The sequence below is a fragment of the Berghia stephanieae genome, chromosome 3, assembly GCF_034508935.2.
Source record: "Berghia stephanieae isolate SIO BIC M18660-M18661 chromosome 3, UCSD_Bste_1.3, whole genome shotgun sequence".
Classification (NCBI taxonomy): domain Eukaryota; kingdom Metazoa; phylum Mollusca; class Gastropoda; order Nudibranchia; family Aeolidiidae; genus Berghia; species Berghia stephanieae.
Window position 1 is genome coordinate 68,959,490 of NC_088362.1, and position 18,132 is coordinate 68,977,621.

General features: G+C 33.5%; 1 protein-coding gene across 2 annotated transcripts in view; it reads left to right on the plus strand.

The window, feature by feature from the left end:
- The window catches only part of LOC144968303 (TBC1 domain family member 15-like), a 38,396-nt gene extending 20,641 nt beyond the window's left edge, over positions 1-17,755 (plus strand). Inside the window, exons 5-16 of one of the 2 annotated variants that reach the window (XM_078906529.1) lie at positions 315-426; positions 2,229-2,264; positions 7,659-7,856; positions 8,737-8,865; positions 9,450-9,553; positions 10,600-10,694; positions 11,623-11,739; positions 12,648-12,748; positions 13,153-13,252; positions 13,932-14,029; positions 14,621-14,737; positions 16,210-17,755. In XM_078906529.1, coding sequence (XP_078762655.1) covers positions 315-426; positions 2,229-2,264; positions 7,659-7,856; positions 8,737-8,865; positions 9,450-9,553; positions 10,600-10,694; positions 11,623-11,739; positions 12,648-12,748; positions 13,153-13,252; positions 13,932-14,029; positions 14,621-14,737; positions 16,210-16,524 — 1,522 coding nt within the window. In that variant the 3' untranslated portion in view covers positions 16,525-17,755. The remainder of the gene's footprint in view (positions 1-314; positions 427-2,228; positions 2,265-7,658; positions 7,857-8,736; positions 8,866-9,449; positions 9,554-10,599; positions 10,695-11,622; positions 11,740-12,647; positions 12,749-13,152; positions 13,253-13,931; positions 14,030-14,620; positions 14,738-16,209) is intronic. The other variant, XM_078906530.1, reaches the window with a different exon arrangement.
- The last annotated feature ends 377 nt before the right edge of the window (positions 17,756-18,132 follow it).

Here is an 18,132-nt window from a genome sequence, read left to right on the forward strand (position 1 = left end):
AATAATTTGTATTTTACGAACCATCGTTTCAAATGATTGAAGAAAATGTAAAAGCTCTTTTATGGGGACGGTCAATGTCAAATTTTGTCTCCATTAAGCGGTGGGCCGTCCCAATTAAGCGGCTGGGAATTGGAAAGGGTGTGACTTTTTATATAGAAAATATTCCATTCCCACGGAATCATCCCAATAAAGCAGTGTCCCCAATGCTGGCTTGGACTGTATCCCATTAAAAGACACTCCCCCTCCCCCCTCTTTTTTTGTTTGTTTTATCTTGTTTTATTCGTTTATTTACTTTTATATATATTTATAATTAGGTCAACAAATGATCCCCGTCTCTTTATTGTCAACGATCATGATCCAGAACGTCTTTCCAAATCCTTCAATGAACTCAACATATTCTCAGACTCTTCAGGGGCTTTAGTGGAGGTAAGTTACATAATTGCCTGGGTTTTATGAACTGCTGTTTAGTTGACTATAAATTTTGGCCACCTCTTTTTAATAAGAGTTTAGGTGGGGTTTTTTTTTCTTCTTCATAGCTTTTTTAGAATAACTTGTTAAAATTTTTACCTGGGAATAAGAAGCATTTTATTGCATATTTGATATCTTGGGTAAATGAAAAGATATGATGTTTTGGTTTGTAGATTGTTGCATGGCAACCTTTTTGTTTGTTTGATTTATGATATGTAGTTGGATATATTCGAATCCCACAAGCTTTTTGACCGCACTTATTATTACTGGGTTATGGATTAGAAAAGCACTGGATGATTTGTTTTTCTCTTATGCATACTATCATGTTTAATTGTGTACCTTTTCAGTTGAGAATGTGATGCATTCTTTTTAATATTACTATTACAAAAAAAATACAACCATGCTAATTAATAGAATTTAAATATGGGTCGTGACCGAAAAATAAATATAAATAAAAAGATAATCACTAGTGTCTTTTTATTTTTTTTTTCAAAACTCATTGTTAGTTTGCAGGGTTTCATTTCTGATATGTTGATATACAAATATGGGATTGAAACACACAATTTTGAAATCTCAGGATGACGCTGTGTTTTTGCAGTTATAGTTATTATTTAATGAATTGCTTTAAACTCTTTTGTTTTATGTGGTCCTTGAGGTTTTCTAATTGTTATTTTGAGGGGCTGTAATATGCTATTCAGTGCAACTTTTAAAGAACTGACACATTTTTATTAGAATTTACCCAAAAATGTTATGTACACATTGTTTTCGATCATTGAATCGCCAAAATAAATTCATTTATTCTTTGATCATTCATATGTTATTGGTAATTATTTGTTAGATTTTAAAAAATGGATTGCTATTTTGATCCATTGTCCCTTAACATGCACAGTGGCATGGTGAATAAAGATGAGACCCCACCTCACAAATGTGACTGTGTTTGAAGTGCCCCAGACTATGTAGTAATTTATACTGAAAGCTGGAATGTCTCAGATTGGGGATGCATTTAATTCTCGTCATTGAAAATTACAGTGTTCAAGTCAGAATTTTGATGCCCCAAAATAAAAAAACACAATGTGCCTTTGTTATTTGCCTGATAGTAGATTAAGTTTTGGTATAACCATCCAGCTTTTCTACTTCTAAGGGACTAATTGCGGAAAATTGCTCTTGAATTTACTTCATTACTTCACCTTTAAAATTACTTAGAATTTAAGTTCTGATTGCAAAACCATTCAGTTTATGTTGGGGAGAAAAGCAAGGGAAGCATATATTCGCTCAGTGTCAAAATCCTTGACTTACCACTATATTTTTTTTCTCCTTAAATCTGATACACTCCATACTATTTTTTCGATTTAACGGCCTATATATGTAGTTGAAAGAGGAATATTTCAGAAAATACCCCGTGCATTATAATTCCTTTGTTGAAGAAAGTATAAATGACCAATCTGTCTTTCCATTTACTTCACAAAAAGTTTGACATGGTGTCAAAATTATTTGTACCGATGTGTACATAACTCTGCCACATCTACAAATTTGAAATATTTATAATTAAATGATTTTAAGCAAGTTTCTTTTATGCGCAACTTTTGTTTTACAGTAAAATGGTTTCTTGATAAAAATTTTATTTAGATTCATGTTAAGGAAAATATAAATAAATAATCATAGTGGATTAAAAAAATATTATAAAGAATTTAAATGTTTAAAGGATATATAGATATTATATCATATTGTTAATAGTAGTCACTTAATTCTTGTCTTCTCAGAATTTCCTCAAAGATTCAGACAAAAGTTTACGCAAGGCAAGAAATCATGTCTATTATTTTATTTCAATGTGTATAACTTTAGAATTGTGTTTGTTGTTTTTTTTTTTCTTTTCATATTTTCGCCTCTTGTATCACCGCATAACAAAGACATAAGAGTTTATTTTACCTTTCACTGCTTTACTTAGAGTTATTAAGGGGATGGGCGGGTCCTCGATTGTCAAAAATCGAGGAAAATATCGATTTTGAGATTTTTTTATTTTTGAAAAGTTTGACACCATTGCTACATGAAAATGTGTTTGTTGACTCTCAGATGGGTCAGTTTAGGTCCAAACTGACCTCTTGAAGTCCAAGGGGGTCAGTAAATATAATGTTTCAGCCTGGCTTGACAGCGAAAAAGCCATGTAAACATTAGGCCAATATGAGCATAAAACATCGATAATAACAGGCAAGTTTGGTATCGATAGTTTCGTCTATTTTTGGTCTATATGAAATGCCCACTGTCAAGGTCTTCGGTCTGTCTATTTTTAGTCAAGAGCCTTTCCAAAAAACCCTTCTCTGACCCAATTGTGAGGGGTTGACTGATTGTAGTAAAATTGTGAGTAATTGTTGTGACCTTTGCCTTGCTAGCGCTGTTCTCATTGGCTGTTCAAAATAGTCAATGGTAACATGACCGGATACTGCTTTCTGAGTGGTTAGCGGGCAAGTCAAAGTTCATTCTTTGACCTCACCTTCGCATGCGTCGCATGTAAACATTGTTATTCTGTGTGTGATTTTTCTTCTTCCCGGGGACATAAAAGTTTTGTTTTGTGAAAAGTACCGACACGTACGCAACAAGTATGCCTAGAAAGACTCGAATTGTACGACTTGCAAAATCAGCAGCTCGAACAAGATGGGAACAGTAATATTATTGTGAATTTTTATAGTTAGAATTTGTCACTCCTTCGTAACATGATGCAAAATGAAAAAGCGCTGAGGTCTCTAAATGAAATGAATGAAGTTTCTGTCGAGCTAGACTGAGTATTGGTTGTAAACGAATGAGCGAGAGGTTTGTTATGCACTTGAGAGAGAGAGAGAGAGAGAGAGAGAGAGAGAGAGTGAGAGAGAGAGAGCAAAATCCACTAATTGTGCTCAAACGCTTTACAAATGGTCCCTGACCGACAGCAACACGTAAAATGTAGAACAAGACATGACGCCTGTTAGGCGATATTACAATTTTTCCGACAGAGACAGCACTGTTGACGGCTAAGTACTCATTTTACACCCGAATACGGTGAGAGAACGGGAGTAAATAGTCTTTTCTAAGGACTCAACTATGCGCTGAACCAGGCTCGAAACCAGGACCTTCCGATCCGAAAGCGAGTGTCATACCACAAGACCATATAGCCGCTCATAGCTTAGATAGATAGATAGATAGATAGATAGAGAGAGAGAGAGAGTGTGTACGTACGTGTGTGTGTATGTGTGTTTCTGTGTGCACGTGTGTGTGTGTGTGTGAAGCCGAGAAAAGGCAAGGCAGGAACAGGAGGCTGAAGAGGGAGGGCCTGCATATCAAGTAGGGTCATTTTGACGCAAGAATGCATGATCTTGTCTGAGTTTCCTGTGCTTGAAACTTTGAATGCGTTTTTCTCTGTTTGTGCTTTTTCTACATATATTTTGCTACTCTTCCTTTATTTGTAAACATTTTGGAATGATTTTTCGCATGTGCATACAGTATTACTAGCTTTATAAAACTGAGCATTTGTATTTCAGATTTATTTTATAAATTTTGCGTAAATGTGGGTCAAAACTCCAAAAATGGGTCAGTTTTTGATGTTTAAAAATTTATGAACTTTGAAAATCAATAAAAATAATACTATTGTAGATATTACAAAATCGATGCTTAGCTCAAATGAATGGCTCAAATACTACTTGTATACCTATTTTCATGTCAATAACTTGTCATTTGGCGAAGCCTTAGTATTTTGAAAACTACTTCATTATAGGGTATCAAATTTCAAAATGGCAGCGTTACCATGGTAACCAAAAACTGAAATTTAGGTTTTCTATTTTTTTTCCTCTAATTAGGATGCACATAACCTAAAATTACCACTAAAAGTCAGCTACTTATTACATTTTAGAATTTCGCCTTCAGGACCCGCCCATCCCCTTAAAAAGCTGGGTTTCAAGCACTTGTGCAAGATGAAATTCTTAAAGAGATGATACATTGTCAGACAAAGCATATAGGGAAAAAAAAATTGTGTTGTAGATGAACGTGGGTAGAAATATATTTTGGTATAGAATTAAACGTGTAGATATTGGTTTGAATATGGGCACTAAATTGTCTCAAAGATCATCTAATCTATCTGGTAAAATAGTAGCATGTCTGACGGGTGTTAAGACAATTTACAGTTCAATACCCACTTAAGGGAAACTGATATTTTATATTCAGTTTTTTTAGGGTATTTTATTTTTTTCTCCCTTGAAATTTTCTCCATGTTTTGTCTGCCACAGTAGCTGTAGCATCTCTCATGTTTTCATAACTTTTAGAATTAAAATCATTGAAAATGTTTTTCATTTCATAAAAATATAAATTTATATTTCAAAGTTTATGGATGGATTTAAAGAAAAAATGAGGTGACATGTAAGTAAAAAAAAAAAAGTTTAAGCGACTTTTTATAGTTTAAACAAAAGAAAGTAATACAAAACAGTTGTCTTCATGCCTTCCTTTTGCCATACCTAAATGTGTTATGTAAAATTTGACAACACGCTCACACATTTTTGCATTGGTTGGCTGTTCATGCTACAATTAAACATTTGGGCATGCCCAGCATGTGCCTTCATGGGATCGTGTGAATATTTTTGAATGAATGCAACCTATACTGTATTACCTATCACTCACACTGCTCTTCCTTGCCACCCTTTCTGCCATGCCAGTGACAGGCTTTCAATTGAATGCAGTTATGTATTTCTATGATATATGCTTTATTTATGATTTTGAGCAGTATAAATTAATCTGATTTTTTATCACAATTAATGAATTTTGATAGCTCAATTCACTGCTGTATACAGCTTTTACTTTAATTTGACACATAACTTTTACCAGTCGTAAATAGTCAAGTTCGTATGTTTGGAGAGATAAAATGAAAAACGCATTGACTTTTTGGTGATATTTTTTTTCCTCAAATTTAAAGTGGTGTAGTAAAACTACAATTATGTGTTTCAATGAAATTTTTAAAATTGTAATATTTATCATTGTTTTTTTTTTATTATAGTACATCAGATTCGTTTTATATTAATATGCTCGTTTTTGTTTGTTGAATCAGTAGTTCCTTTTTTTTTTTGAGCAGCCCACTTAATAGAATAATAGGAAAAGTGCATGGTCACTTGCCCTATGAGGCTCTGCTAAAGGGTCATTCTTGTGACATTGGCCTCAGAAATACTCCAGTATTGAATTATTTGGAAAAAAATAAGGAAAAAATGCATTCTCGTCAGTTTCTAATAAATACTGTAATATAAACAAAAAACAAATAGTTTCTTAAAGTTTTAAAAAAAGTGTGGACAAAGATTCAATCTTGTCCACGCTTTTGAGACACTTTTAAAACCTTTAATTACTATAATTATGGTGCCAGATCGTCAGTTTTTGTTTTTCGTTTTCATTATTTAACCCAGAGAAACTATTGAGAAACAGCCTCTTATACAAATCATTGATTTTATGAAATATCTCTTAGACTCTTGTACATTTTATCTGGAAGGATGATTAGTGACCATTTTCTCAGCGTCTTGGCAGATGTAATCACTTAACCACACAATATTCTCCCTTTTATTGGATCGGTGGATTGTTTGCTTTAACTGTTGGGAGTGGGAGGGTAGGAAACTGAAGTGAAAGATTTTTAAATAATGAAATATACGGCAGTAACATATTGAAATGTTTTTGTGTTTTTAATTAATTATCATACAACAACTTCATTTATTAAGGTGTTGGTTTATATCTCTGATTTAACAGTTGGGAGTCAATGTGAATTAAATTGTTTTCTATCTCTGAATTTACGACACAGTATTCAAAAAGATCTTTTTTAATGATAATTCTTGATTCTCTTTTCTTTGGATCAATATAAAAACAGGCATTTCCTTGTAGTAATTAGAAATGTAGATGTGTAGCGTCAGTGACATAGTAGAACAGTATCTCTACATGTTTTTAATTCAAGCAATGTTTAGCATGGTCAATGACCAAATAGGCAACAATGTTTGCAGAAGATTGCAATCTTACATACATTTCCCCACTCCACTCAAGTGTGCATGGGGTGCCTGGCCATAGTCAGTGATAGATATTTTGAGAGTGCTTGTACGAACCTTACAGGCAACTTGTACTATATGAATGAAATGGAAATTTGATTCCATATGGCCCTCTGGGGGAATAATTGGAGCATTGTGAAGTGAATTGAGTATGGTTTATCCGTGGAAATGCACTTTATAAATATCCATGTTAATTTATTTATCAAATTCAAATTTTGTTAACTCGCAGATTGATCATCAAAGATTTACTTTACCCTTAGTAAAAATCCAATGTTATTTTAGTGTTTTTTGATTATCAATATCTTTTTTTTTTTTCTTCTGTTCGATTGATATATTGATATCGGCTACTAACATATTTCAACTGTTTCCCCGAATTGCTTTCCTGGAATGGTCAGTTGTGTAGAACATGCTTTCTCTTCAAGTGTATTTCCATTCCCATGTCTTCAAAGTTCAAAACCTTTATTTAACATTGCCAATATTTAAAAAAAAAATTCATTTATGATTTGAAATAGAAATTTGAAAAGAAATTAAAATGATTAAGTTCTTTTGTTTCATAAAGAAATCCATCTGTGTAAATAAGGCAATTTGGTGCTTAATTTAAACAGTTAAGTGCCGTACTCTGGAAAACCATGTATTTAAACATTTGGCCAGAAAACTCTTCAAATATCAATCGACTTAAATTATCCTCATCTTGGCAAAAGATCTCACACTTGGGACTTCAAGAAGTCCCAAGTTTGAGAGTTTTGTCATGATGAGGGTCATTTAAATTGATCGATATTTGAAGGTCGAGTTAAATACATGTTTTTTTCCAGAGTTTTAACTGGTTAAGTGGTCAAGGGCTTGTGGGTAAATATTACATTGCTCTTTGGATTTAAATGGGTAAGAAAAATCTTATAAAAATTAAAATAATAATTTAAACAGGTAATAAGGACTTGATCTCTATGTTCTATACCATGACATTCTTCGAATACCATTCTGCCATTTGCAGCCATTTCAATATTACAAGGTTCAGATAGATGCTCTCAATTTTTTCGAACAGAACAACAAATTCTTTTATTATTTCATATCTGTACAATTTTTTGTACATTTTCTGATCACTAGGCATTCTTTATAGAAAAACAAGTCGTAAATGTATTGATATTTATTATTTTCCTATAGAAATTCATCAAAGACCCGTACACGACAACTCTTGGTGGCTTTTCTAAAGTGACTAACTTCTTGAGAGATGTTTTGATTACACAAGAGAGTGAGGTGATGCGACCACAATCGGAAGTAGCTGAGCTGCTCCAGGATGATAATATACCCGGCATGGAAATATCTCAGATAGACGACACTGGGTTTGAGATGGTCACAAAGGTACTCCTCGTCTTTGACCCATCCACAGTATTACACAATCTAGCATGTTCCTCATTCCACAGCCCAGCTCCTATTACCTTCCATCTCGAACGATATACTGAATACGAAATTCATTTTGATATGAATTTAAGAGGGGGGAAAAAGACCTCAAGAACCTCTAAATCTAAACAATAGATGTATCGGTCGTGTTTTTAAATACTATATAGAAGTAGGAACTATGCATCAGAGTAGAATTAAATGACTTTTTAAAATGTCCCAAGAATATTGGAGAGAGTGATCACACTTTTTGTTGTTGTTGTTGTCGTTGTACTAATGTGTATAATAACCTGTTGGGTATTGTGATGGACACTCATTTTAAAACATGGTTTATTATATTTTAACTTTTTTTTTGGTATGTACTGTAACATTGGATTATAATTCAAGGGGACATAACCAACCATTGCACTTCTAACTTGGACATAATTTTTTTTTTTTTTTTGGTTATGAATATGATTAAATATTCTTGGAAACCAAAAGGTTGATTTTATTTTCCCCATTTGCCATTTTTTTTTCAGATGCTCAATTGCTTATTTTGTCAAAAAGCAAGCAGTTCTTTGTGTAATTTCAGTATTTTACTGATTTTCAATAATCTACAATTTCCATAAGTTCACATCCGGATTTTTTTCTCTGGAATGTCATTCGAGTTTTGTTTTCTTTGCTGCAACTGATTTTGTATTCTCATTTATGTATTTGGAGCTAGAAGTGTTTGTGGTCTTATAAAAATGTCTTAAATTAAAACTGAAATAATAATTTTTTTGTTTGATTTTTTTCTCTCATCACTCTGCATTATGAAATGTATCTCTCTACCCTATATCTATTTGTATTTCTGTGTTATCTACAGACAAAACTCCCAGCCAGACCAGATATTAAGAGGTCCAATCCTCTGACGAGTCAACAATGGAATGCTGCATTTGACACAGAGGGACGTATTATGGATGTTGATAACATCAAAGAGGTCATTTTCAGAGGGGTGAGTTATCGGCCTAATTTATTGCATCAGCTATGACCCCTAAGGCAAGCTCCTCACAAAGACACACAATTGGCTGAAAAAGGACCAAGACAAGCGAGATTTTTGCTTTATTGTTGTAAATCATTCATAGGAAATGGATTTTATACAGAACTTTTCACTACTTTACCCAACATTTGACCAAATCAGTCATAATTTTTTCAATTCTTTAATTTTTCCTTTCTCTTCTTGATCGCTCATTTTTTAGGGGTTCTAGTTATTTATCCATGTGATTGATTGATTGATGTATTAGATTATTAATAAAATACAACTCAAAATTACAAATGTCAAATTGGTCATTGATTAAAAAAAAATTATAGGTGTTATTGTTTCACGCTATTTTAAGATATATTGCTAAATTGATTGATTGCGCAGCTTGAATAGCACATGGTTTGATGGTCGAGTTAACAGTATGCCTTGGTTACATTATTTTACATGAAAGTTTCAAAATCTAGATCAACATTTTCACAAATTACTTTTTTTATGGAGTGATTATGCCATTTTTTTCTTAAGATGAAAAAATATGTATTTAATGATTTTTTTTCCAGGGTGTGGATCCAGCCATCAGAAGTGAAGTGTGGAAATATCTACTAGATTATTATCAGTGGGATTCAACAGCTAGGCAAAGACAGGACCAGCGCAAGAGGAAAGTGTAAGTACTGCTTTTAAGTTGAAATGTCCCGTTATTTAGTAGTTATATTGGCAGCCTGTAAATAGAATAATCAAATATTGAGAACATGTTTGAAAGGGGAATGTGCCCAGAATACATTAGTTTGTTTAAAATGTTCAAATTCAACATGATTAGAATTATACCATGACATATGATGCATGAAAAGCAGGGTCCCCAGCAAGTCAGGAAATTGGGAATAAGTCGAGAATTTTTCAGGGAGTCGTCGGAAGTCGGCAAATTGCTGGTAAAAATGTGTTAGTTTGCGATGACCAACTTTGGTTGATTTTTTTAACCATTTAAAAAATTAGATGTCACTTATATATATGACACCCTTTTTTCACGAATACTTTTCATGCTGTTTTTGAGGATTTGCATAAAAGTATGCATGTAAAATGTGGCGTATCTAATTCATACTTTCACAAAGTGTTACAGCTTTGATAAGAAGGCATTCAATCATAAAATGAAATGCTTATAAAGATAAACTTTATTAATTGGTTATTTCTCTTTATAAATCATTGAAATATATACTCTGTTTTACTTTCTGCAATGATCCTGATTTCTTCCCGTTCTTTTTTTTTTTCCAACTTTGAGAAAACTTGAAGTCAGTAAAAGAGCAGAATCCTGTATTTTAGTCACATCTCCCTCATTTTAACACCAAACTCCTCAACTGATGTACCAGGTTGGGACTATGTGATATTAGGGGCAAAACCTGGTCTCCCCCAGCCATAGCTGAAAATGACCTTGTTGAGTGTTTTTTTTTTTTTTTTGAGTGATCTTTTCAATGGGTGGTTTTGTGGAAAGATTATTATAATGCTTTTACTTCAAAAACTGTACTCTTTACATCGTTTTAGAGTTTTATCTGATCCTAAATCATTGACTTTCACTGAAATAGTAGTAATAGCTTTTGCATTTTACTCAAAACCCTATTTTAATAAATTCTTTTCCTTGAATTAATTAATGGGGAGGATTGTGACTTTGAATTACAGTTTATTATTCAGATAATTAGTTTTTGTCATTTATTCTTGCAGGGACGATTACTTCCGCATAAAACTTCAATGGAAAACTATTTCAGCTGAGCAAGAAAAGCGCTTTTCCCTCCTAAGAGAAAGAAGAGCATTGATTGGTAAGCTATATAGTTGAGAAATTGTATGTTTAAGCACCATTGCATTATACATTTTTTTCCTCATTTTTATTTTCTTTAGCTACATCATTACTTCTTCATTCACTTTTATATCACCTTAATCAAGTAGGGCCATGGTGTTAAAAAAAATGCGTTCATTTGAAATTGATGATCAACAGATATGCACATTTATATTTGTGTTCATCATGCTTTATTCACTTCACAGTGCTTTATTTATTCAGAGCCTATTTATTCCCTCATGCACAGCAGGACAAACTAATCAAAATTTCCATGTCAAATGTCTTTTTTTTTTTTTTTGTACAAGCCTTCTTACAATATCCGTCACTGTCTGAAGTGTGCCATTTTTAAGGACATAATGCAAAGGACAGAGTTTAGGGATCATGGTCACAAGTCCACTCATTGCTAGCAGTAATTTATTGACTTTGGTACATGATGAAACTCTGCATTGCTCATCCATGGAAGTCCTCAGAATATTAGGGCTCATGGAACCAGGATTTTATCTCAGTTGAAATGGAGAGTAATAATGTTTGTACCCTTTTGATGATCCCTGGTCCATTGCAAAGCACCAATCTGGTTATGAACCAACTACCCTTTCTTGCTTTAAAGGGGGTGGGGGTGGGGAAGCTGAAGAATATTTTGATGTTTTTGAAAAAAAATGAAGCCTGGATCATTAAAATACAAGTATATTGCTGTATCAGTTGACTCACTTGTCTTCCCTTATGTAAGGCCTAGCTAATTATTGGTATTCCTTTGATTGGCCTTGCCATTTGTTTAAAATTGATCAGCAGCGAGGATTTTTTTCTTTTTTCTTTCCTTTCACTTTCAATAACGGTTTTCTTCTTTAGTTAGTGTTACTTTTCTCCTCACTCCATCTCACACTGATATTCTGATTCCTTCATTTTTTATTCAGATAAAGATGTGATGAGAACGGACAGGACTCAAAAATTCTTCAGTGGAGACAGGAATTCCAATCTTCAAATTTTAAATGATATCCTCCTTACGTATTGCATGTATAATTTTGATTTGGGTGAGTAAAAATAAAAAGAATATACAAACCATGGAGTTAAATGCTTTAACAGTTTTATCTTTAATCATTCCCATTACCCACACCCCCCTCTCACCCCCATTTTTTATCATAAAAAAGTATTTCCTTTCTGGTGATTTTCAACTTTGTTGAGACGCTAACTTTAACACTAGGTTTGGTTCATTTAAAATTTCAATTAAATGCTAGACTTTTGTTCTAAAATGGATTTTATTCAAGTAACTGAAGAAGTCTTCTTTCAAAATATCATAATGAAAATACTTCTACATAGAATTGATCTGGAAAAAAATAATGGTTGGCCTGATGGTGATAGCATCATAGACAGAAAAAGGAAACCTTTACAGCAGATTCGTTGGAACAATCAAATGAAAGACAGAAAGTATTGTTAGTTCACCTGATTTCTAACCTAATTAAGAGGAGGATGTATAGCTTAATTTAATCACCCATTATAGAGAGTTTGCGGGATTTGTCAGCCAGCCTTGTTGTGGTTTCCGACAGTAGTCGGGAGAGAGGGGTGCATGATTGGTACTGAGTTTGGAAGCCATATTTTTGTGTGGCTGGATAGCTCAGTCGGTTGTGCGACCGTTCGCTGTCCTCTCTCTCGGCCAGGCGGAGGGTGTTGTGTCAGCTAGAACTTGAGTTTGGCACTGACCCCGTGACTTTTTATTCTCTGTTTTCATCTGATCTAGCACTTCTCCGTACCCTATTTTTTCTCATAATTATTGATACACAAGTGCCCACTCCACACTTTTTATGAATTTTATTCAACTCAAAAATTATGTGTGATTTAAAAGTACAGAATTATAAAATTTGGAGGGAGACACCAGTGTAAGAAATTTGTTATTGAGTTGAAGAGAAAGATAAATGAAAGAATATTCTCTTCCTCTACTCAGGTTATGTCCAAGGCATGAGTGACTTGTTGTCTCCCATCCTGGTAGTGATGGAGAATGAAGTGGATGCTTTCTGGTGCTTTGCGGGACTCATGGAGAGGGTGGTATGAATTTTTTTATTTTTTTTTAAACGTCTTATGATAGATTTTGAAAATATACAAATTGCTTTGTATAAAAAATGAAAATGCAATTTGTTTTTCCGGTTATAGCAAGTGACGTATTTGAGAAATCTCAATTTTGTTTTTTTTTTTGCTTTTGGACATTGACAGTAATGCTCTGCTTGACAGAGTCAGTAGGCATATATACTTGTCCTATCCCGTTTCCTTGCGAGCAGTCAAGCTATCCAAGTTGTAATAAATAAAAATGAATATAACAGCTTCGAAAATGAACAAAGTACCAAACACAGAATATTTCGGGCTCAAAACCCTATATTATATATATATATATGCGTGTGTGTGTGTGTATATATATTATGCTATTAAATTTGTTCTAATTTTTTTTATTTTAGTGCCATAATTTTGAAATGGATCAGAGTGGTATGAAGACTCAGTTGTCACAAATTCATAAATTGATGCAAGTATACGACCCAGAGCTTTGTGCCTATTTAGGTGAGTTATTCTTAATTTTTTGTAGCCATTTTTAAGGCGCAACTTGTTTTTATTTCATTCAAAATTTTAATCACTATTGTTGAAAAATGCTATAAAATATTAAACTTTTAAAATTTTGATTTTCTTGTCTTTTTTTTTTTTTAATGCAACATGATTTTGAAATCATTACTATTGTAGATTTAAAAATGAGTTGTTAATTTTAACAAAATGATACAATTTGTGTGCGTGTGTGTTCAGAGGTTTGACTTAGTTATTTGGAATTGAGAAAAAGTAGGATAATGAGTCAAAAGACTATCAGGAGTTGAATTGTGCATATATGCACCCAATAAAAAATGTTCAAGAGAGATCAAAAACCCTAAGAGAAATATATGTACCTCTATGTTTGGAGGAAACTGCCTATGAAACACAACAATTTATCAATAATTAACAGTAGCAATAATATATCATTTCAAACAGGCACCTACATTTGATTGTATCCCTGTTGTGTTAATTGATCCTAACAAGAGCCTAAATAAATCCAAATAGTCTCACTCCAGATATTTGAACAGGGGAAAATAATAAAAGGTGGATATTAGGGAATCAAGAGTTGACCATCACAATCAACAGTAGGAGGTTGAAAGTTCTCACCCTTTTGTTCATACTTCCCTCTATATATTTTTTTCTTTCCTTTCCATTGCAGAGGCCAATGACTCTGGAAACTTTTACTTCTGCTTCCGATGGATTCTTATCTTATTCAAGAGAGAATTCCATTTCCATGAAATTCAAAGACTATGGGAGGTATGCTATTAATCAAAGGGGAAAAAAATGAGTATTTAAAAAGCTTGCCATTCATTTTGGAGGAAAAATAACTAAATCTGAAAATAAAAAAAATGCCTGTACCTTGCTTGTGAAATATGTGGTAAACTGTACTATTATAGAATTCCACAGTTTAGATTAATTGTTTTCATGTTAATTTTATGGACTTTCAATTAAATCCAAATCAGTCTTTTTTTTTTTTTGTTTGGTCCAAATCCGAGCAAATTTGAATTGTAAAATTCCACCTAACCCCTGTAGATTTGACTTCTATTTTTTATTAGATGTAATAATAATACAACCTAACGTTTTGTGATAAGGTTAAGGAGATAACTTGAAATTCATTCTCTGATGTACATCTCAATATCTTTCATCGTAGATTGTCTTTTACTTAAAAATGAAAGGTGATTGTCAAATTGCATTTAATGATTTTAAAGTTAAACCACCAGGGGTTTGATTTTCTTTCTGTTTTTACTTAATTATTAATGTTCAGATTTTTTATTGTGAATTACAAATTTTTTGCTTGATGACCGAGGTCAGTCTTTGTCAAATTTTATCTTTTATTCCATCCCACAGATTATCTGGACTGATCTCCCTTGTAAAAACTTCCATCTAATCATGTCTCTGGCCATTCTAGACTCTGAGAAATCCACGCTGATAGAAAACAAATTTGGATTCACCGAGATTTTAAAGGTAATCCCAGTCTTTTAATTCCCAGGAATTTAATTTCATAGATATCTGAATTGCTACCCAGCATTTTCTTGTAACAACTGATGGCAGACATCATCTATGACTGAATTGTTGGCACTTATGGTAGCAGCTTCTAATGGTTTTCCACTAAAATTTTATGACAATATATCCAGGCAGAGAATTCTCTCCGACACTCGTGTACAGTTGCAAACCCACCCAGCAGCTGCCCCACATTGTAAAGCTCAACCAAATGATCTTGGCCATCCCCAAAATGAGTGTAAGTGGATGAGACCAGCTTGTCCCATTTTTGAAAGGTCGCTGCAGTCAGAATAGGCCCCGGACCTCAGTCTGTTGGCTGCCTCCCAATATCCCTGCTGCTGCAGAATATGGCAACTTCTCCCCCAGTTTTGAGAAGACGACATCCCAGCTCCCATGAGGGACCAAATCTTTCCAAGTCAATTTTACTTATATGTGCATCTACTTCCAAATTCAGGGAAGCTAAGTACAAGGGTCCCCAAGACCAATGACGCTATCCATTTTACGCGTCTGAGAGGAGTTACCCCGCATACTCTGTTTTGTTAAGCCAATGCCAGATAATCGTCTCCCTCCTGATATCAGGGTGTTGTTGGCAAATTTGGCAAACTCTGGTCCTAGTGATTTATTTTTTTGGAAAGGTATTGTTTTACACTACTCAACTGAGGTGTTAAATGAGTGCCTGGTCATTGGCAAAGATGGCTTTTGTAAAATTGCTTTTAGATAACAGTATATGAAATGGAAATTTGATTCGGTATAGACTGTTGAGTGAATAAATGGAGCATAATTAAATTTTGGAAATGATCAATAAAAATAGTCGATAATGAAATTATCATCAATTCCTTTGTTATGGTTTTTATTTCACAAGATTTGATCAAACTTATATAGCTGAGGGTTTCACCTAAATTACTCGAATGACCGAATGTAATTTATTCACTTTTCACTCACCATTAAATGCCTTTAAGTATAACCCCCAAAAAATAATATTGAAGGTGACGGTTTTATAAGTCTTTTCCATGAAAAACATCCTTCCTGATGAAGGAATGGCTTAAGTTTAACACATAAGGTGAGCCTGGCAGTCTTTAAGGCTTGTACAATTTTCAAAGACAATGCTGTTTTATATTAGGTGGACCTCTGAACTTAATGTCCATCTTGAATTAAAATGAAAAGAAGGGTACAAAAATCTCTCCTTATGGCATGCCGTCAAATTACTAATAGCTAGCTTGAACCCTCTAACCTAATTTGGTCATGTCTTAAGTCCAAGACCTTTACAACACAGTGTGTAGAAATGATTGTGGCCTTGAGTGACTTGACTTCAAGCTGTGTTTTATTTTTTGACAGTGATTAGCCAATCTCACTCTGCTAATTTATCTTCTTAGATATTCAATGTAATTGTCCTTATTTTTAAATTTTATTCTTTTAAATTTTTTCTTTCTGTCCAGCACATCAACGATATTAGCCTATCGATTCCCCTTGAAGACACACTGTGTAAAGCTGAAGGGGTCTTCTGCCAACTAAGAGATTACAAGAAGCTTCCAAAACCTGTCAAAGAAATCCTGGGCCTGCTGCCCCCTGCCTCCTCTGACAGCAGCCACTTGCTAGGGGCTTCCATGAGTTCTGACTCGCTGTCTGGAGGGGCCCGAATTGACTCTCCGCAACTCATGGCTGGAGAAAATGTTTCCAATGGAATGTCAGCTAACAATTCGTCAATACGATCCAGTCTAGAAATACTGGACGATCCAAAGCTGTTTTCGTAGTGTGAGGACAAAATGGAAGAATGGAATGTAAGAGAAAGAGAGTGAAAGTGATGTTTGCATGTGTGTAAGTGTAAATCAGTGTGTAAAGGCTGTCTGACTGTGTAGCACAGAGCAGTGTGTCAAAGTATGTTTGTTTTTTTTATTAAAAACTTCAGTCTTATTGTTTATTGTCGTACTCTACTCGGGTTTGAAAGAATATTCAAATATTAAAGAAGGCATTTTGCAAAGAATTATTTTCAGGTACTTCTTAGTCATAACATAATATTGAAGAGAAAGGCCATTGCCCTTTTTGAATATTTGAAGATGTTTTGATTAGAGGGTCTTTATTTCACATATAGCAGATAAACTTTACAACAGTTGGGTCTCCTTTTAAATGACCAAATTTTTGTTGAAAGAATTATGAAATTAAAACTTTATACTTATTTTTGAGAATCATTAATATACTTAGTTGATTAATGATAAATCTGGATTGTATCTAGCTCATATTGTGATATTGAGTATGTCGCTTTTTCCCCCTTTGATTTTCATCTTTGATGATATTGTATTCAGTAGATGCTACATTTTCTATTTTCAAACAATATTCGTTATTGGTGTAATTCCCTTCTTTGCTTATACATTTTTTTCTTGTTAAAATCTTAAAATGAGCTGAATATTGTTTCTCTCTGCGTTTTATCTAACTCTACACTTTTCTCTTTGTTACTGCACATCTAACTGTTGAATGCAGATATTTTGCAAAATTATTGGGTATGATTGAAAATGTTTATGTTTTTAATCTCATAAGAATTGAATTTGACGTTCTTAGAGATCTCCCATTCAAGTACAGATTGGCTTATCTGATAAAATTAAATTTTAATGTAATATTAAAATTGCAGTATTCCTACTCATCCACATCATGTGTCAAAGAAAGAGCTATAGAGCTACTAAACAATCAGTGTTTTATCTGCTTGTTAATATTTAAACCCACATCAAAACAATTAAATACCACAATATATTAATGTTTTTTGGGGTTTTTTTTTCCTTCACTTTCACTAGTATCATAAAAAGTGATTTTGCCTATAGCTGGCAAAGATCTGTGGTGCATATTAAAAGTAGAAAAGGGCCATCACAGCAACATTATGACAAAGACAGGTCTCTTCAAAAAGAGTAAGCAGCTAAAGTATAAATTAAACGCATTTTGTTTATGACATTTAAATTGTAGTAACTTCATCCCAAATAAACATTCGATCAAAAATATGAAAAGCATTTAGAATCGGCTTACAACGGGATTTGCAACAATTTCAATATCTGAAAACTGTAGAAAATGATATTTTTATTATGATTTTCATGGGTGATATCACAAATGTCCAGCTATGTGGTCTAGTGGTATGACACTCGCTTTTGGATTGGAAAGTCCTGAGTCGAGCCTCGCTCGGCACATAGTTGAGTCCTTGGAAAATGCTCTTTACGCACATTCTCTCATTCTCTCAGATGTAAATGAGTACCTGGCTGTTAACAGCGTTGTCTCTGTCGGAAAAAATGGTAATATCACGTATAAGATGTCATGTTGCATTGCTGTTGGTCAGGGACCCTTTGTAAAGCGATTTGAGCACGTTTATTGGATGTTGCGCT